At 46.6% G+C, this 22,154-nt stretch overlaps 1 protein-coding gene across 2 annotated transcripts in view; it reads left to right on the top strand.

Moving 5' to 3' along the window:
- Positions 1 to 22,154, top strand: part of il17rd (interleukin 17 receptor D) — an 89,399-nt gene that overhangs the window by 46,177 nt on the left and 21,068 nt on the right. For both annotated transcript variants that reach the window (XM_065002020.1, XM_065002021.1), the window contains exon 3: positions 21,729 to 21,854. In XM_065002020.1, the coding sequence (XP_064858092.1) occupies positions 21,729 to 21,854 (126 nt within the window). The remainder of the gene's footprint in view (positions 1 to 21,728; positions 21,855 to 22,154) is intronic.

Below are 22,154 nucleotides of genomic sequence, written 5' to 3' on the forward strand. Positions count from 1 at the left end.
CTCTGTTCTGAACCCTCCATCTTAACCATGCTCTCTGTTCTGAACCCTCCATCTTAACCATGCTCTCTGTTCTGAACCCTCCATCTTAACCATGCTCTCTGTTCTGAACCCTCCATCTTAACCATGCTCTCTGTTCTGAACCCTCCATCTTAACCATGCTCTCTGTTCTGAACCCTCCATCTTAACCATGCTCTCTGTTCTGAACCCTCCATCTTAACCATGCTCTCTGTTCTGAACCCTCCATCTTAACCATGCTCTCTGTTCTGAACCCTCCATCTTAACCATGCTCTCTGTTCTGAACCCTCCATCTTAACCATGCTCTCTGTTCTGAACCCTCCATCTTAACCATGCTCTCTGTTCTGAACCCTCCATCTTAACCATGCTCTCTGTTCTGAACCCTCCATCTTAACCATGCTCTCTGTTCTGAACCCTCCATCTTAACCATGCTCTCTGTTCTGAACCCTCCCATGCTTAACCATGCTCTCTGTTCTGAACCCTCCATCTTAACCATGCTCTCTGTTCTGAACCCTCCATCTTAACCATGCTCTCTGTTCTGAACCCTCCATCTTAACCATGCTCTCTGTTCTGAACTCTCCATCTTAACCATGCTCTCTGTTCTGAACCCTCCATCTTAACCATGCTCTCTGTTCTGAACCCTCCATCTTAACCATGCTCTCTGTTCTGAACCCTCCCATCTTAACCATGCTCTCTGTTCTGAACTCTCCATCTTAACCATGCTCTCTGTTCTGAACCCTCCATCTTAACCATCTCTAACCATGCTCTCTGTTCTGAACTCCTCCATCTTAACCATGCTCTCTGTTCTGAACTCTCCATCTTAACCATGCTCTCTGTTCTGAACCCTCCATCTTAACCATGCTCTCTGTTCTGACCTCTCCTTAACCATGCTCTCTGTTCTGTCCATCTTAACCATGCTCTCTGTTCTGAACCCTCCATCTTAACCATGCTCTCTGTTCTGAACCCTCCATCTTAACCATGCTCTCTGTTCTGAACCCTCCATCTTAACCATGCTCTCTGTTCTGAACCCTCCATCTTAACCATGCTCTCTGTTCTGAACCCTCCATCTTAACCATGCTCTCTGTTCTGAACCCTCCATCTTAACCATGCTCTCTGTTCTGAACCCTCCATCTTAACCATGCTCTCTGTTCTGAACCCTCCATCTTAACCATGCTCTCTGTTCTCCATCTTAACCCCTCCATCTCCATCTTAACCATGCTCTCTGTTCTGAACCCTCCATCTTAACCATGCTCTCTGTTCTGAACCCTCCATCTTAACCATGCTCTCTCCATCTTAACCATTCTGTTCTGAACCCTCCATCTTAACCATGCTCTCTGTTCTGAACCCTCCATCTTAACCATGCTCTCTGTTCTGAACCCTCCATCTTAACCATGCTCTCTGTTCTGAACCCTCCATCTTAACCATGCTCTCTGTTCTGAACCCTCCATCTTAACCATGCTCTCTGTTCTGAACCCTCCATCTTAACCATGCTCTCTGTTCTGAACCCTCCATCTTAACCATGCTCTCTGTTCTGAACCCTCCATCTTAACCATGCTCTCTGTTCTGAACCCTCCATCTTAACCATGCTCTCTGTTCTGAACCCTCCATCTTAACCATGCTCTCTGTTCTGAACTCTCCATCTTAACCATGCTCTCTGTTCTGAACCCTCCATCCCATCTTAACCATGCTCTCTGTTCTGAACCCTCCATCTTAACCATGCTCTCTGTTCTGAACCCTCCATCTTAACCATGCTCTCTGTTCTGAACCCTCCATCTTAACCATGCTCTCTGTTCTGACCTCTCCTTGTTAACCATGCTCTCTGTTCTGAACCCTCCATCTTAACCATGCTCTCTGTTCTGAACCCTCCATCTTTCTGAACCATGCTCTCTGTTCTGAACCCTCCATCTTAACCATGCTCTCTGTTCTGAACCCTCCATCTTAACCATGCTCTCTGTTCTGAACCCTCCATCTTAACCATGCTCTCTGTTCTGAACCCTCCATCTTAACCATGCTCTCTGTTCTGAACCCTCCATCTTAACCATGCTCTCTGTTCTGAACCCTCCATCTTAACCATGCTCTCTGTTCTGAACCTCCATCTCCATGCTCTCTGTTCTTCCAACCATGCTCTCTGTTCTGAACCCTCCATCTTAACCATGCTCTCTGTTCTGAACCCTCCATCTTAACCATGCTCTCTGTTCTGAACCCTCCATCTTAACCATGCTCTCTGTTCTGAACCCTCCATCTTAACCATGCTCTCTGTCCATCTTAACCATGCTCCATCCATCTAACCATGCTCTCTGTTCTGAACTCTCCATCTTAACCATGCTCTCTGTTCTGAACCCTCCATCTTAACCATGCTCTCTGTTCTGAACCCTCCATCTTAACCATGCTCTCTGTTCTGAACCCTCCATCTTAACCATGCTCTCTGTTCTGAACCCTCCATCTTAACCCATGCTCTCCATCTTAACCATGTTCTGAACCCTCCATCTTAACCATGCTCTCTGTTCTGAACCCTCCATCTTATGCTCTCTGTTCTGAACCCTCCATCTTAACCATGCTCTCTGTTCTGAACCCTCCATCTTAACCATGCTCTCTGTTCTGAACCCTCCATCTTAACCATGCTCTCTGTTCTGAACCCTCCATCTTAACCATGCTCTCTGTTCTGAACCCTCCATCTTAACCATGCTCTCTGTTCTGAACCCTCCATCTTAACCATGCTCTCTGTTCTGAACTCTCCATCTTAACCATGCTCTCTGTTCTGAACCCTCCATCTTAACCATGCTCTCTGTTCTGAACCCTCCATCTTAACCATGCTCTCTGTTCTGAACCCTCCATCTTAACCATGCTCTCTGTTCTGAACCTCCATCTTAACCATGCTCTCTGTTCTGAACCCTCCATCTTAACCATGCTCTCTGTTCTGAACTCCATCTTAACCATGCTCTCTGTTCTGAACCCTCCATCTTAACCATGCTCTCTGTTCTGACCTCTCCATCTTAACCATGCTCTCTGTTCTGAACCCTCCATCTTAACCATGCTCTCTGTTCTGAACCCTCCATCTTAACCATGCTCTCTGTTCTGAACCCTCCATCTTAACCATGCTCTCTGTTCTGAACCCTCCATCTTAACCATGCTCTCTGTTCTGAACCCTCCATCTTAACCATGCTCTCTGTTCTGAACCCTCCATCTTAACCATGCTCTCTGTTCTGAACTCTCCATCTTAACCATGCTCTCTGTTCTGAACCCTCCATCTTAACCATGCTGAACCCTCCATGTTCTGAACCCTCCATCTTAACCATGCTCTCTGTTCTGAACCCTCCATCTTAACCATGCTCTCTGTTCTGAACCCTCCATCTTAACCATGCTCTCTGTTCTGAACCCTCCATCTTAACCATGCTCTCTGTTCTGAACTCTCCATCTTAACCATGCTCTCTGTTCTGAACCCTCCATCTTAACCATGCTCTCTGTTCTGACCTCCATCTTAACCATGCTCTCTGTTCTGAACCCTCCATCTTAACCATGCTCTCTGTTCTGAACCCTCCATCTTAACCATGCTCTCTGTTCTGAACCTCCATCTGTTCTGAACCCTCCATCTTAACCATGCTCTCTGTTCTGAACCCTCCATCCCATCCATCTTAACCATGCTCTCTGTTCTGAACCCTCCATCTTAACCATGCTCTCTGTTCTGAACCCTCCATCTTAACCATGCTCTCTGTTCTGAACCCTCCATCTTAACCATGCTCTCTGTTCTGAACCCTCCATCTTAACCATGCTCTCTGTTCTGAACCCTCCATCTTAACCATGCTCTCTGTTCTGAACCCTCCATCTTAACCATGCTCTCTGTTCTGAACCCTCCATCTTAACCATGCTCTCTGTTCTGAACCCTCCATCTTAACCATGCTCTCTGTTCTGAACCCTCCATCTTAACCATGCTTCTGTTCTGAACCCTCCATCTTAACCAACCATGCTCTCTGTTCTGAACCCTCCATCTTAACCATGCTCTCTGTTCTGAACCCTCCATCTTAACCATGCTCTCTGTTCTGAACCCTCCATCTTAACCATGCTCTCTGTTCTGAACCCTCCATCTTAACCATGCTCTCTGTTCTGAACCCCATCTTAACCATGCTGTTCTGAACCCTCCATCTTAACCATGCTCTCTGTTCTGAACCCTCCATCTTAACCATGCTCTCTGTTCTGAACTCTCCATCTTAACCATGCTCTGTTCTGAACCCTCCATGAACCATGCCTCTCCATCTTAACCATGCTCTCTGTTCTGAACCCTCCATCTTAACCATGCTCTCTGTTCTGAACCCTCCATCTTAACATCTTCTGTTCTGAACCCTCCATCTTAACCATGCTCTCTGTTCTGAACCCTCCATCTTAACCATGCTCTCTGTTCTGAACTCTCCATCTTAACCATGCTCTCTGTTCTGAACCCTCCATCTTAACCATGCTCCATGCTCTCTGTTCTGAACCCTCCATCTTAACCATGCTCTCTGTTCTGAACCCTCCATCTTAACCATGCTCTCTGAACCCTCCATCTTAACCATGCTCCTGAACCCTCCATCTTAACCATGCTCTCTGTTCTGAACCCTCCATCTTAACCATGCTCTCTGTTCTGAACCCTCCATCTTAACCATGCTCTCTGTTCTGAACCCTCCATCTTAACCATGCTCTCTGTTCTGAACCCTCCATCTTAACCATGCTCTCTGTTCTGAACCCTCCATCTTAACCATGCTCTCTGTTCTGAACCCTCCATCTTAACCATGCTCTCTGTTCTGAACCCTCCATCTTAACCATGCTCTCTGTTCTGAACCCTCCATCTTAACCATGCTCCTGTTCTGAACCCTCCATCTTAACCTGTTCTGAACCCTCCATGCTCTCTGTTCTGAACCCTCCATCTTAACCATGCTCTCTGTTCTGAACCCTCCATCTTAACCATGCTCTCTGTTCTGAACCCTCCATCTTAACCATGCTCTCTGTTCTGAAACCCTCCATCCATTTAACCATGCTCTCTGTTCTGAACCCTCCATCTTAACCATGCTCTCTGTTCTGAACCCTCCATCTTAACCATGCTCTCTGTTCTGAACCCTCCATCTTAACCATGCTCTCTGTTCTGAACCCTCCATCTTAACCATGCTCTCTGTTCTGAACCCTCCATCTTAACCATGCTCTCTGTTCTGAACCCTCCATCTTAACCATGCTCTCTGTTCTGAACCCTCCATCTTAACCATGCTCTCTGTTCTGAACCCTCCATCTTAACCATGTTCTGAACCCTCCATCTTAACCATGCTCTCTGTTCTGAACCCTCCATCTTAACCATGCTCTCTGTTCTGAACCCTCCATCTTAACCATGCTCTCTGTTCTGAACCCTCCATCTTAACCATGCTCTCTGTTCTGAACCCTCCATCTTAACCATGCTCTCTGTTCTGAACCCTCCATCTTAACCATGCTCTCTGTTCTGAACCCTCCATCTTAACCATGCTCTCTGTTCTGAACCCTCCATCTTAACCATGCTCTCTGTTCTGAACCTCCATCTTAACCATGCTCTCTGTTCTGAACCATGCTCTCTGTTCTGAACCCTCCATCTTAACCATGCTCTCTGTTCTGAATCTTAACCATGCCATCTTCTTAACCATGCTCTCTGTTCTGAACCCTCCATCTTAACCATGCTCTCTGTTCTGAACCCTCCATCTTAACCATGCTCTCTGTTCTGAACCCTCCATCTTAACCATGCTCTCTGTTCTGAACCTCCATCTTAACCATGCTCCTGAACCCTCCATCTTAACCATGCTCTCTGTTCTGAACCCTCCATCTTAACCATGCTCTCTGTTCTGAACCCTCCATCTTAACCATGCTCTCTGTTCTGAACCCTCCATCTTAACCATGCTCTCTGTTCTGAACTCTCCATCTTAACCATGCTCTCTGTTCTGAACCCTCCATCTTAACCATGCTCTCTGTTCTGAACCCTCCATCTTAACCATGCTCTCTGTTCTGAACCCTCCATCTTAACCATGCTCTCTGTTCTGAACTCTCCATCTTAACCATGCTCTCTGTTCTGAACCCTCCATCTTAACCATGCTCTCTGTTCTGAACTCTCCATCTTAACCATGCTCTCTGTTCTGAACCCTCCATCTTAACCATGCTCTCTGTTCTGAACCCTCCATCTTAACCATGCTCTCTGTTCTGAACCCCCCATCTTAACCATGCTCTCTGTTCTGAACCCTCCATCCCATCTCTAACCCTCCATCTTAACCATGCTCTCTGTTCTGAACCTCTTAACCATGCTCTCTGTTCTGAACCCTCCATCTTAACCATGCTCTCTGTTCTGAACCCTCCATCTTAACCATGCTCTCTGTTCTGAACCCTCCATCTTAACCATGCTCTCTGTTCTGAACCCTCCATCTTAACCATGCTCTCTGTTCTGAACCCTCCATCTTAACCATGCTCTCTGTTCTGAACCCTCCATCTTAACCATGCTCTCTGTTCTGACCCTCCTCTTCTGCTCTGTTCTGAACCCTGTCTAACCATGCTCTCTGTTCTGAACCCTCCATCTTAACCATGCTCTCTGTTCTGAACCCTCCATCTTAACCATGCTCTCTGTTCTGAACCCTCCATCTTAACCATGCTCTCTGTTCTGAACCTCCATCTTAACCATGCTCTCTGTTCTGAACCTCCATCTTAACCATGCTCTCTGTTCTGAACCCTCCATCTTAACCATGCTCTCTGTTCTGAACCCTCCATCTTAACCATGCTCTCTGTTCTGAACCCTCCATCTTAACCATGCTCTCTGTTCTGAACCCTCCATCTTAACCATGCTCTCTGTTCTGAACCCTCCATCTTAACCATGCTCTCTGTTCTGAACCCTCTTAACCATGCTCTCTGTTCTGAACCCTCCATCTTAACCATGCTCTCTGTTCTGAACCTCCATCTTAACCATGCTCTCTGTTCTGAACCCTCCATCTTAACCATGCTCTCTGTTCTGAACTCTCCATCTTAACCATGCTCTCTGTTCTGAACCCTCCATCTTAACCATGCTCTCTGTTCTGAACCCTCCATCTTAACCATGCTCTCTGTTCTGAACCCTCCATCTTAACCATGCTCTCTGTTCTGAACCCTCCATCTTAACCATGCTCTCTGTTCTGAACCCTCCATCTTAACCATGCTCTCTGTTCTGAACCCTCCATCTTAACCATGCTCTCTGTTCTGAACCCTCCATCTTAACCATGCTCTCTGTTCTGAACCCTCCATCTTAACCATGCTCTCTGTTCTGAACCCTCCATCTTAACCATGCTCTCTGTTCTGAACCCTCCATCTTAACCATGCTCTCTGTTCTGACCTCTCCATCTTAACCATGCTCTCTGTTCTGAACCCTCCATCTCCATCTTAACCATGCTCTCTGTTCTGAACCCTCCATCTTAACCATGCTCTCTGTTCTGAACCCTCCATCTTAACCATGCTCTCTGTTCTGAACCCTCCATCTTAACCATGCTCTCTGTTCTGAACCCTCCATCTTAACCATGCTCTCTGTTCTGAACCCTCCATCTTAACCATGCTCTCTGTTCTGAACCCATCTCCATCTTTAACCATGCTCTCTGTTCTGAACCCTCCATCTTAACCATGCTCTCTGTTCTGAACCTCCATCTTAACCATGCTCTCTGTTCTGAACCCTCCATCTTAACCATGCTCTCTGTTCTGAACCCTCCATCTTAACCATGCTCTCTGTTCTGAACCCTCCATCTTAACCATGCTCTCTGTTCTGAACCTATCCATCTTAACCATGCTCTCTGTTCTGAACCCTCCATCTTAACCATGCTCTCTGTTCTGAACCCTCCATCTTAACCATGCTCTCTGTTCTGATCTTAACCATGCTCTCTGTTCTGAACCCTCCATCTTAACCATGCTCTCTGTTCCATGAACCTGTTCTCCTCCATCTTAACCATGCTCTCTGTTCTGAACCCTCCATCTTAACCATGCTCTCTGTTCTGAACCCTCCATCTTAACCATGCTCTCTGTTCTGAACCCTCCATCTTAACCATGCTCTCTGTTCTGAACCCTCCATCTTAACCATCTTAACCATGCTCTCTGTTCTGAACCCTCCATCTTAACCATGCTCTCTGTTCTGAACCCTCCATCTTAACCATGCTCTCTGTTCTGAACCCTCCATCTTAACCATGCTCTCTGTTCTGAACCCTCCATCTTAACCATGCTCTCTGTTCTGAACCCTCCATCTTAACCATGCTCTCTGTTCTGAACCCTCCATCTTAACCATGCTCTCTGTTCTGAACCCTCCATCTTAACCATGCTCTCTGTTCTGAACCATCTCCATGCTCTCTGTTCTGAACCCTCCATGCTCTCTGTTCTGAACCCTCCATCTTAACCATGCTCTCTGTTCTGAACTCTCCATCTTAACCATGCTCTCTGTTCTGAACTCTCCATCTTAACCATGCTCTCTGTTCTGAACCCTCCATCCAACCATGCTGTTAACCATGCTCTCTGTTCTGAACCCTCCATCTTAACCATGCTCTCTGTTCTGAACCCTCCATCTTAACCATGCTCTCTGTTCTGAACCCTCCATCTTAACCATGCTCTCTGTTCTGACCTCTCCATCTTAACCATGCTCTCTGTTCTGAACCCTCCATCTTAACCATGCTCTCTGTTCTGAACCCTCCATCTTAACCATGCTCTCTGTTCTGAACCCTCCATCTTAACCATGCTCTCTGTTCTGAACTCTCCATCTTAACCATGCTCTCTGTTCTGAACCCTCCATCTTAACCATGCTCTCTGTTCTGAACCCTCCATCTTAACCATGCTCTCTGTTCTGACCTCTCCATCTTAACCATGCTCTCTGTTCTGAACCCCATCTTAACCATGCTCTCTGTTCTGAACCATGCTCTCTGTTCTGCTCTCTGACCCTCCATCTTAACCATGCTCTCTGTTCTGAACCCTCCATCTTAACCATGCTCTTCTGAACCCTCCATCTTAACCATGCTCTCTGTTCTGAACCCTCCATCTTAACCATGCTCTCTCCATCTTAACCATGTTCTGTTCTGAACCCTCCATCTTAACCATGCTCTCTGTTCTGAACCCTCCATCTTAACCATGCTCTCTGTTCTGAACCCTCCATCTTAACCATGCTCTCTGTTCTGAACCCTCCATCTTAACCATGCTCTCTGTTCTGAACCCTCCATCTTAACCATGCTCTCTGTTCCCATGAAACCCTCCATCTTAACCATGCTCTCTGTTCTGAACCCTCCATCTTAACCATGCTCTCTGTTCTGAACCCTCCATCTTAACCATGCTCTCTGTTCTGAACCCTCCATCTTAACCATGCTCTCTGTTCTGAACCCTCCATCTTAACCATGCTCTCTGTTCTGAACCCTCCATCTTAACCATGCTCTCTGTTCTGAACCCTCCATCTTAACCATGCTCTCTGTTCTGAACTCCTCCCATGCTCTCTGTTCTGAACCCTCCATCTTAACCATGCTCTCTGTTCTGAACCCTCCATCTTAACCATGCTCTCTGTTCTGAACCCTCCATCTTAACCATGCTCTCTGTTCTGAACCTCCATCTTAACCATGCTCTCTGTTCTGAACCCTCCATCTTAACCATGCTCTCTGTTCTGAACCCTCCATCTTAACCATGCTCTCTGTTCTGAACCCTCCATCTTAACCATGCTCTCTGTTCTGAACCCTCCATCTTAACCATGCTCTCTGAACCCTCCATCTTAACCATGCTCCCTCTTAACCATGCTCTCTGTTCTGAACCCTCCATCTTAACCATGCTCTCTGTTCCATCTTAACCCTCCATCTCCATCTTAACCATGCTCTCTGTTCTGAACCCTCCATCTTAACCATGCTCTCTGTTCTGAACCCTCCATCTTAACCATGCTCTCTGTTCTGAACCCTCCATCTTAACCATGCTCTCTGTTCTGAACCCTCCATCCCATGCTCTCTGTTCTGAACCATCCATCTTAACTGTTCTGTTCTGACCCTCCATCTTTAACCATGCTCTCTGTTCTGAACCCTCCATCTTAACCATGCTCTCTGTTCTGAACCCTCCATCTTAACCATGCTCTCTGTTCTGAACCCTCCATCTTAACCATGCTCTCTGTTCTGAACCCTCCATCTTAACCATGCTCTCTGTTCTGAACCCTCCATCTTAACCATGCTCTCTGTTCTGAACCCTCCATCTTAACCATGCTCTCTGTTCTGAACCCTCCATCTTAACCATGCTCTCTGCTCTCTGTTCTGAACCCTCCATCTTAACCATGCTCTCTGTTCTGAACCCTCCATCTTAACCATGCTGCTCTGTTCTGAACCCTCCATCTTAACCATGCTCTCTGTTCTGAACTCTCCATCTTAACCATGCTCTCTGTTCTGAACCCTCCATCTTAACCATGCTCTCTGTTCTGAACCCTCCATCTTAACCATGCTCTCTGTTCTGAACCCTCCATCTTAACCATGCTCCTGAACCCTCCATCTTAACCATGCTCTCTGTTCTGAACTCTCCATCTTAACCATGCTCTCTGTTCTGAACTCTCCATCTTAACCATGCTCTCTGTTCTGAACCCTCCATCTTAACCATGCTCTCTGTTCTGAACCCTCCATCTTAACCATGCTCTCTGTTCTGAACCCTCCATCTTAACCATGCTCTCTGTTCTGAACCCTCCATCTTAACCATGCTCTCTGTTCTGAACCCTCCATCTTAACCATGCTCTCTGTTCTGAACCCTCCATCTTAACCATGCTCTCTGTTCTGAACCCTCCATCTTAACCATGCTCTCTGTTCTGAACCCTCCATCTTAACCATGCTCTCTGTTCTGAACCCTCCATCTTAACCATGCTCTCTGTTCTGAACCCTCCATCTTAACCATGCATTCTGCTCTCTTAACCATGCTCTCTGTTCTGAACCCTCCATCTTAACCATGCTCTCTGTTCTGAACCCTCCATCTTAACCATGCTCTCTGTTCTGAACCCTCCATCTTAACCATGCTCTCTGTTCTGAACCCTCCATCTTAACCATGCTCTCTGTTCTGAACCCTCCATCTTAACCATGCTCTCTGTTCTGAACCATGCTAACCATGCTTCTCTGTTCTGAACCCTCCATCTTAACCATGCTCTCTGTTCTGAACCCTCCATCTTAACCATGCTCTCTGTTCTGAACCCTCCATCTTAACCATGCTCTCTGTTCTGAACCCTCCATCTTAACCATGCTCTCTGTTCTGAACCCTCCATCTTAACCATGCTCTCTGTTCTGAACCCTCCATCTTAACCATGCTCTCTGTTCTGAACCCTCCATCTTAACCATGCTCTCTGTTCTGAACCCTCCATCTTAACCATGCTCTCTGTTCTGAACTCTCCATCTTAACCATGCTCTCTGTTCTGAACTCTCCATCTTAACCATGCTCTCTGTTCTGAACTCTCCATCTTAACCATGCTCTCTGTTCTGAACCCTCCATCTTAACCATGCTCTCTGTTCTGAACTCTCCATCTTAACCATGCTCTCTGTTCTGAACCCTCCATCTTAACCATGCTCTCTGTTCTGACCTCTCCTTGTTAACCATGCTCTCTGTTCTGAACCCTCCATCTTAACCATGCTCTCTGTTCTGAACCCTCCATCTTAACCATGCTCTCTGTTCTGAACCCTCCATCTTAACCATGCTCTCTGTTCTGAACCCTCCATCTTAACCATGCTCTCTGTTCTGAACCCTCCATCTTAACCATGCTCTCTGTTCTGAACCCTCCATCTTAACCATGCTCTCTGTTCTGAACCCTCCATCTTAACCATGCTCTCTGTTCTGAACTCTCCATCTTAACCATGCTCTCTGTCCATCTTAACCATGAACCCTCCATCTTAACCATGCTCTCTGTTCTGAACCCTCCATCTTAACCATGCTCTCTGTTCTGAACCCTCCATCTTAACCATGCTCTCTGTTCTGAACCCTCCATCTTAACCATGCTCTCTGTTCTGAACCTCCATCTCCATTTAACCATGTTCTGTTCTGAACCCTCCATCTTAACCATGCTCTCTGTTCTGAACCCTCCATCTTAACCATGCTCTCTGTTCTGAACCCTCCATCTTAACCATGCTCTCTGTTCTGAACCCTCCATCTTAACCATGCTCTCTGTTCTGAACCCTCCATCTTAACCATGCTCTCTGTTCTGAACCCTCCATCTTAACCATGCTCTCTGTTCTGAACCTCCATCTTAACCATGCTCTCTGTTCTGAACCCTCCATCTTAACCATGCTCTCTGTTCTGACCTCCATCCTTGTTAACCATGCTCTCTGTTCTGAACCCTCCATCTTAACCATGCTCTCTGTTCTGAACCCTCCATCTTAACCATGCTCTCTGTTCTGAACCCTCCATCTTAACCATGCTCTCTGTTCTGAACCCTCCATCTTAACCATGCTCTCTGTTCTGAACCTCTCCATGCTTAACCATGCTCTCTGTTCTGAACCCTCCATCTTAACCATGCTCTCTGTTCTGAACCCTCCATCTTAACCATGCTCTCTGTTCTGAACCCTCCATCTTAACCATGCTCTCTGTTCTGAACCCTCCATCTTAACCATGCTCTCTGTTCTGAACCCTCCATCTTATGCTCTCTGTTCTGACCCTCCATCTTAACCATGCTCTCTGTTCTGAACCTCCATCTTAACCATGCTCTCTGTTCTGAACCCTCCATCTTAACCATGCTCTCTGTTCTGAACCCTCCATCTTGCTCTCTGTTCTGAACCATCTTAACCATGCTCTCTGTTCTGAACCATGCTCCATCTTAACCATGCTCTCTGTTCTGAACCCTCCATCTTAACCATGCTCTCTGTTCTGAACCCTCCATCTTAACCATGCTCTCTGTTCTGAACCCTCCATCTTAACCATGCTCTCTGTTCTGAACCCTCCATCTTAACCATGCTCTCTGTTCTGAACCCTCCATCTTAACCATGCTCTCTGTTCTGAACCCTCCATCTTAACCATGCTCTCTGTTCTGAACCCTCCATCTTAACCATGCTCTCTGTTCTGAACCCTCCATCTTAACCATGCTCTCTGTTCTGAACCTCCATCTTAACCATGCTCTCTGTTCTGAACCCTCCATCTTAACCATGCTCTCTGTTCTGAACCCTCCATCTTAACCATGCTCTCTGTTCTGAACCCTCCATGCTTATCTTAACCATGCTCTCTGTTCTGAACCCTCCATCTTAACCATGCTCTCTGTTCTGAACCCTCCATCTTAACCATGCTCTCTGTTCTGAACCTCCATCCCATGCTCTGTTCTGAACCCTCCATCTTAACCATGCTCTCTGTTCTGAACCCTCCATCTTAACCATGCTCTCTGTTCTGAACCCTCCATCTTAACCATGCTCTCTGTTCTGAACCTCCATCCCATGCTCTCTGTTCTGAACCCTCCATCTTAACCATGCTCTCTGTTCTGAACCCTCCATCTTAACCATGCTCTCTGTTCTGAACCCTCCATCTTAACCATGCTCTCTGTTCTGAACCTCCATCTTAACCATGCTCTCTGTTCTGAACCCTCCATCTTAACCATGCTCTCTGTTCTGAACCCTCCATCTTAACCATGCTCTCTGTTCTGAACCCTCCATCTTAACCATGCTCTCTGTTCTGAACCCTCCATCTTAACCATGCTCTCTGTTCTGAACCCTCCATCTTAACCATGCTCTCTGTTCTGAACCCTCCATCTTAACCATGCTCTCTGTTCTGAACCCTCCATCTTAACCATGCTCTCTGTTCTGAACCTCCATCTTAACCATGCTCTCTGTTCTGAACCCTCCATCTTAACCATGCTCTCTGTTCTGAACCCTCCATCTTAACCATGCTCTCTGTTCTGAACCCTCCATCTTAACCATGCTCTCTGTTCTGAACCCCATCTTAACCATCTCTCTGTTCTGAACCCTCCATCTCTCTGTTCTGAACCATGCTCTCTGTTCTGAACCCTCCATCTTAACCATGCTCTCTGTTCTGAACCCTCCATCTTAACCATGCTCTCTGTTCTGAACCCTCCATCTTAACCATGCTCTCTGTTCTGAACCCTCCATCTTAACCATGCTCTCTGTTCTGAACCCTCCATCTTAACCATGCTCTCTGTTCTGAACCCTCCATCTTAACCATGCTCTCTGTTCTGAACCCTCCATCTTAACCATGCTCTCTGTTCTGAACCCTCCATCTTAACCATGCTCTCTGTTCTGAACTCTCCATCTTAACCATGCTCTCTGTTCTGAACCCTCCTTGTTAACCATGCTCTCTGTTCTGAACCCTCCATCTTAACCATGCTCTCTGTTCTGAACCCTCCATCTTAACCATGCTCTCTGTTCTGAACCCTCCATCTTAACCATGCTCTCTGTTCTGAACCCTCCATCTTAACCATGCTCTCTGTTCTGAACCCTCCATCTTAACCCTCCATCCATCTTAACCATGCTCTCTGTTCTGAACCCTCCATCTTAACCATGCTCTCTGTTCTGAACCCTCCATCTTAACCATGCTCTCTGTTCTGAACCCTCCATCTTAACCATGCTCTCTGTTCTGAACCCTCCATCTTAACCATGCTCTCTGTTCTGAACCCTCCATCTTAACCATGCTCTCTGTTCTGAACCCTCCATCTTAACCATGCTCTCTGTTCTGAACCCTCCATCTTAACCATGCTCTGTTCTGACCCCTCCATCTTAACCATGCTTCTGTTCTGACCCTCCATCTTAACCATGCTCTCTGTTCTGAACCCTCCTGTTCTGATCTCCATCTTAACCATGCTCTCTGTTCTGAACCCTCCATCTTAACCATGCTCTCTGTTCTGAACCCTCCATCTTAACCATGCTCTCTGTTCTGAACCCTCCATCTTAACCATGCTCTCTGTTCTGAACTCTCCATCTTAACCATGCTCTCTGTTCTGACCTCTCCTTGTTAACCATGCTCTCTGTTCTGAACCCTCCATCTTAACCATGCTCTCTGTTCTGAACCCTCCATCTTAACCATGCTCTCTGTTCTGAACCCTCCATCTTAACCATGCTCTCTGTTCTGAACCCTCCATCTTAACCATGCTCTCTGTTCTGAACCCTCCATCTTAACCATGCTCTCTGTTCTGAACCTCCATCTTAACCATGCTCTCTGTTCTGAACCCTCCATCTTAACCATGCTCTCTGTTCTGAACCCTCCATCTTAACCATGCTCTCTGTTCTGAACCCTCCATCTTAACCATGCTCTCTGTTCTGAACCCTCCATCTTAACCATGCTCTCTGTTCTGAACCCTCCATCTTAACCATGCTCTCTGTTCTGAACCCTCCATGCTTAACCATGCTCTCTGTTCTGAACCCTCCATCTTAACCATGCTCTCTGTTCTGAACCCTCCATCTTAACCATGCTCTCTGTTCTGATCCCTCCATCTTAACCATGCTCTCTGTTCTGAACCCTCCATCTTAACCATGCTCTCTGTTCTGACCCTCCATCTTAACCATGCTCTCTGTTCTGAACCCTCCATCTTAACCATGCTCTCTGTTCTGAACCCTCCATCTTAACCATGCTCTCTGTTCTGAACCCTCCATCTTAACCATGAACCCTCCATCTTAACCATGCTCTCTGTTCTGAACCCTCCATCTTAACCATGCTCTCTGTTCTGAACCCTCCATCTTAACCATGCTCTCTGTTCCATGAACCATGCTCTCCATCTTAACCATGCTCTCTGTTCTGAACCCTCCATCTTAACCATGCTCTCTGTTCTGAACCCTCCATCTTAACCATGCTCTCTGTTCTGAACCCTCCATCTTAACCATGCTCTCTGTTCTGAACCCTCCATCTTAACCATGCTCTCTGTTCTGAACCATGCTCCATCCATCTAACCATGCTCTCTGTTCTGAACCCTCCATCTTAACCATGCTCTCTGTTCTGACCTCTCCATGTTAACCATGCTCTCTGTTCTGAACCCCATCCATCTTAACCATGCTCTCTGTTCTGAACCCTCCATCTTAACCATGCTCTCTGTTCTGAACCCTCCATCTTAACCATGCTCTCTGTTCTGAACCCTCCATCTTAACCATAACCATGCTCTCTGTTCTGAACCCTCCATCTTAACCATGCTCTCTGTTCTGAACCCTCCATCTTAACCATGCTCTCTGTTCTGAACCTCCATCTTAACCATGCTCTCTGTTCTGAACCCTCCATCTTAACCATGCTCTCTGTTCTTAACCCTCCATCTTAACCATGCTCTCTGTTCTGAACCCTCCATCTTAACCATGCTCTCTGTTCTGAACTCTCCATCTTAACCATGCTCTCTGTTCTGAACCCTCCATCTCCATCTTAACCATGCTCTCTGTTCTGAACCAACCTCCATCTTAACCATGCTCTGTTCTGAACCTCCATCTTAACCATGCTCTCTGTTCTGAACCCTCCATCTTAACCATGCTCTCTGTTCTGAACCCTCCATCTTAACCATGCTCTCTGTTCTGACCTCTCCCTGTTAACCATGCTCTCTGTTCTGAACCCTCCATCTTAACCATGCTCTCTGTTCTGAACCCTCCATCTTAACCATGCTCTCTGTTCTGAACCCTCCATCTTAACCATGCTCTCTGTTCTGACTGAACTCTCCATCTTAACCATGCTCTCTGTTCTGAACCCTCCATCTTAACCATGCTCTCTGTTCTGAACCCCATCCATCTTAACCATGCTCTCTGTTCTGAACTCTCCATCTTAACCATGCTCTTGTTCTGAACCCTCCATCTTAACCATGCTCTCTGTTCTGAACCTCCCATCTTAACCATGCTCTCTGTTCTGAACCCTCCATCTTAACCATGCTCTCTGTTCTGAACCCTCCATCTTAACCATGCTCTCTGTTCTGAACCCTCCATCTTAACCATGCTCTCTGTTCTGAACCCTCCATCTTAACCATGCTCTCTGTTCTGAACCCTCCATCTTAACCATGCTCTCTGTTCTGAACCCTCCATCTTAACCATGCTCTCTGTTCTGAACCCTCCATCTTAACCATGCTCTCTGTTCTGAACCCTCCATCTTAACCATGCTCTCTGTTCTGAACCCTCCATCTTAACCATGCTCTCTGTTCTGAACCATGCTCCATCCATCTTAACCATGCTCTCTGTTCTGAACCCTCCATCTTAACCATGCTCTCTGTTCTGAACCCTCCATCTTAACCATGCTCTCTGTTCTGAACCCTCCATCTGAACTCTCCATCTTAACCATGCTCTCTGTTCTGAACCCTCCATCTTAACCATGCTCTCTGTTCTGAACTCTCCATCTTAACCATGCTCTCTGTTCTGAACCCTCCATCTTAACCATGCTCTCTGTTCTGAACCCTCCATCTTAACCATGCTCTCTGTTCTGACCTATCCATCTTAACCATGCTCTCTGTTCTGAACTCTCCATCTTAACCATGCTCTCTTTTCTGAACTCTCCATCTTAACCATGCTCTCTGTTCTGAACTCTCCATCTTAACCATGCTCTCTGTTCTGAACCCTCCATCTTAACCATGCTCTCTGTTCTGACCTCCATCTTGTTAACCATGCTCTCTGTTCTGAACCCTCCATCTTAACCATGCTCTCTGTTCTGAACCCTCCATCTTAACCATGCTCTCTGTTCTGAACCCTCCATCTTACCCATGCTCTCTGTTCTGAACCCTCCATCTTAACCATGCTCTCTGTTCTGAACCCTCCATCTTAACCATGCTCTCTGTTCTGAACCCTCCATCTTAACCATGCTCTCTGTTCTGAACCCTCCATCTTAACCATGCTCTCTGTTCTGAACCCTCCATCTTAACCATGCTCTCTGTTCTGAACCCTCCATCTTAACCATGCTCTCTGTTCTGAACCCTCCATCTTAACCATGCTCTCTGTTCTGAACCCTCCATCTTAACCATGCTCTCTGTTCTGAACCCTCCATCTTAACCATGCTCTCTGTTCTGAACCTCCATCTTAACCATGCTCTCTGTTCTGAACCCTCCATCTTAACCATGCTCTCTGTTCTGAACCCTCCATCTTAACCATGCTCTCTGTTCTGAACCCTCCATCTTAACCATGCTCTCTGTTCCATCTTAACCTCTCCATCCATCTAACCATGCTCTCTGTTCTGAACCCTCCATCTTAACCATGCTCTCTGTTCTGAACCCTCCATCTTAACCATGCTCTCTGTTCTGAACCCTCCATCTTAACCATGCTCATCTTAACCATGCTCTCTGTTCTGAACCCTCCATCTTAACCATGCTCTCTGTTCTGAACCCTCCATCTTAACCATGCTCTCTGTTCTGAACCTCCATCTTAACCATGCTCTCTGTTCTGAACCTCCATCTTAACCATGCTCTCTGTTCTGAACCCTCCATCTTAACCATGCTCTCTGTTCTGAACCCTCCATCTTAACCATGCTCTCTGTTCTGAACCTCCATCTCTCTGTTCTGAACCCTCCAACCATGCTCTCTGTTCTGAACCCTCCATCTTAACCATGCTCTCTGTTCTGAACCCTCCATCTTAACCATGCTCTCTGTTCTGACCTCTCCTTGTTAACCATGCTCTCTGTTCTGAACCCTCCATCTTAACCATGCTCTCTGTTCTGAACCCTCCATCTTAACCATGCTCTCTGTTCTGAACCCTCCATCTTAACCATGCTCTCTGTTCTGAACTCTCCATCTTAACCATGCTCTCTGTTCTGAACCCTCCATCTTAACCATGCTCTCTGTTCTGAACCCTCCATCTTAACCATGCTCTCTCTGTTCTGAACCCTCCATCTTAACCATCTTCTGTTCTGAACCCTCCATTAACCATGCATGCTCTCTGTTCTGAACTCTCCATCTTAACCATGCTCTCTGTTCTGAACCCTCTCCATCTTAACCATGCTCTCTGTTCTGAACTCTCCATCTTAACCATGCTCTCTGTTCTGAACTCTCCATCTTAACCATGCTCTCTGTTCTGACCTCTCCATCTTAACCATGCTCTCTGTTCTGAACCCTCCATCTTAACCATGCTCTCTGTTCTGAACCCTCCATCTTAACCATGCTCTCTGTTCTGAACCCTCCATCTTAACCATGCTCTCTGTTCTGAACCCTCCATCTTAACCATGCTCTCTGTTCTGAACCCTCCATCTTAACCATGCTCTCTGTTCTGAACCTCCATCTTAACCATGCTCTCTGTTCTGAACCCTCCATCTTAACCATGCTCTCTGTTCTGAACTCTCCATCTTAACCATGCTCTCTGTTCTGAACCCTCCATCTTAACCATGCTCTCTGTTCTGAACCCTCCATCTTAACCATGCTCTCTGTTCTGAACCCTCCATCTTAACCATGCTCTCTGTTCTGAACCCTCCATCTTAACCATGCTCTCTGACTGTTCTGAACCCTCCATCTTAACCATGCTCTCTGTTCTGAACCCCCATCTTAACCATGCTCTCTGTTCTGAACCCTCCATCTTAACCATGCTCTCTGTTCTGAACCCTCCATCTTAACCATGCTCTCTGTTCTGAACCCTCCATCTTAACCATGCTCTCTGTTCTGAACCCTCCATCTTAACCATGCTCTCTGTTCTGAACCCTCCATCTTAACCATGCTCTCTGTTCTGAACTCTCCATCTTAACCATGCTCTCTGTTCTGAACCCTCCATCTTAACCATGCTCTCTGTTCTGAACCCTTCATCTTAACCATGCTCTCTGTTCTGAACTCTCCATCTTAACCATGCTCTCTGTTCTGAACCCTCCATCTTAACCATGCTCTCTGTTCTGACCTCTCCTTGTTAACCATGCTCTCTGTTCTGAACCCTCCATCTTAACCATGCTCTCTGTTCTGAACCCTCCATCTTACCCATGCTCTCTGTTCTGAACTCTCCATCTTAACCATGCTCTCTGTTCTGAGCCCTCCATCTTAACCATGCTCTCTGTTCTGACCTCTCCTTGTTAACCATGCTCTCTGTTCTGAACTCTCCATCTTAACCATGCTCTCTGTTCTGAACCCTCCATCTTAACCATGCTCTCTGTTCTGAACCCTCCATCTTAACCATGCTCTCTGTTCTGAACCCTCCATCTTAACCATGCTCTCTGTTCTGAACCCTCCATCTTAACCATGCTCTCTGTTCTGAGCCCTCCATCTTAACCATGCTCTCTGTTCTGACTTCTCCTTGTTAACCATGCTCTCTGTTCTGAACTCTCCATCTTAACCATGCTCTCTGTTCTGAACCCTCCATCTTAACCATGCTCTCTGTTCTGAACCCTCCATCTTAACCATGCTCTCTGTTCTGAACTCTCCATCTTAACCATGCTCTCTGTTCTGAACTCTCCATCTTAACCATGCTCTCTGTTCTGAACTCTCCATCTTAACCATGCTCTCTGTTCTGAACTCTCCATCTTAACCATGCTCTCTGTTCTGAACTCTCCATCTTAACCATGCTCTCTGTTCTGAACTCTCCATCTTAACCATGCTCTCTGTTCTGAACCCTCCATCTTAACCATGCTCTCTGTTCTGACCTCTCCTTGTTAACCATGCTCTCTGTTCTGAACCCTCCATCTTAACCATGCTCTCTGTGCTGAACCCTCCATCTTAACCATGCTCTCTGTTCTGAACCCTCCATCTTACCCATGCTCTCTGTTCTGAACCCTCCATCTTAACCATGCTCTCTGTTCTGAACTCTCCATCTTAACCATGCTCTCTGTTCTGAACCCTCCATCTTAACCATGCTCTCTGTTCTGAACCCTCCATCTTAACCATGCTCTCTGTTCTGAACCCTCCATCTTAACCATGCTCTCTGTTCTGAACCCTCCATCTTAACCATGCTCTCTGTTCTGAGCCCTCCATCTTAACCATGCTCTCTGTTCTGACCTCTCCTTGTTAACCATGCTCTCTGTTCTGACCTCTCCTTGTTAACCATGCTCTCTGTTCTGAACCCTCCATCTTAACCATGCTCTCTGTTCTGAACCCTCCATCTTAACCATGCTCTCTGTTCTGAACCCTCCATCTTAACCATGCTCTCTGTTCTGAGCTCTCTGATCCATCCTCGTTCTTCTCTTCTCTCTCTGTTGTGATCTGTGGTGTGATCTGTGGTGTGAGGTGGGTTATCTGTTGTGATCTGTGGTGTGAGGTGGGTTATCTGTTGTGGTGTGAGGTGGGTTATCTGTTGTGATCTGTGGTGCGAGGTGGGTTATCTGTTGTGGTGCGAGGTGGGTTATCTGTTGTGGTGTGATGTGGGTTATCTGTTGTGATCTGTGGTGTGAGGTGGGTTATCTGTTGTGGTGTGAGGTGGGTTATCTGTTGTGATCTGTGGTGCGAGGTGGGTTATCTGTTGTGATCTGTGGTGCGAGGTGGGTTATCTGTTGTGATCTGTGGTGCGAGGTGGGTTATCTGTTGTGATCTGTGGTGCGAGGTGGGTTATCTGTTGTGGTGTGAGGTGGGTTATCTGTTGTGGTGTGAGGTAGGTTATCTGTTGTGGTGTGAGGTGGGTTATCTGTTGTGATCTGTGGTGTGAGGTGGGTTATCTGTTGTGATCTGTGGTGCGAGGTGGGTTATCTGTGATCTGTGGTGTGAGGTGGGTTATCTGTTGTGATCTGTGGTGTGAGGTGGGTTATCTGTGTGGTAGATGAGGTCGGAAGGGCTTCTGCTTCTGCTAATAAAGGTTGTTTTGAAATTGAAAATAGTTTTGTATCTATGTCCATCAACCTTCTCTCCTCTCTGTCTTTTAACAGTCTAATTGTGATACGTCCTCTTTCTTCTCTTCTCTGTTCTTCTCCACCAGATTGCTCTGTGAACTGGAGCCCATTGGGGAAGCATGCCATCTATGAGGTGAACAATGTGACGTTCAGCCACCTCTCCTGTGACAGCCAGGCTGCTGTGGTGGTCCACTGGATGAGCAGCCCTCTAGGTACGTAACCAAGCCGTCTACACCTGCACTGTCTATGGAATTAGAACATTCACCATGATGACATAAAGTAGATGCCCAGGACCTCTGGGTATGAGGTATGTACAGCTATGCTCACTGGCCTATCACACACCGCAGCATCCCCCGTAAGGCATGAGATTAGCTATAAACCTGCACATTTTTCTCTTTGTTTTATGGGAAAATGTGTGGAATTGTATGAAGTTAGCTGTTTTCTAGAGTAGTTATGGACTGGAGATGAAAAAAGTCCCTCTGTGATTAGATATGAGCAGCCATTCAGGGAGG

This window comes from Oncorhynchus nerka, linkage group LG15, assembly GCF_034236695.1.
Source record: "Oncorhynchus nerka isolate Pitt River linkage group LG15, Oner_Uvic_2.0, whole genome shotgun sequence".
Lineage (NCBI taxonomy): Eukaryota > Metazoa > Chordata > Actinopteri > Salmoniformes > Salmonidae > Oncorhynchus > Oncorhynchus nerka.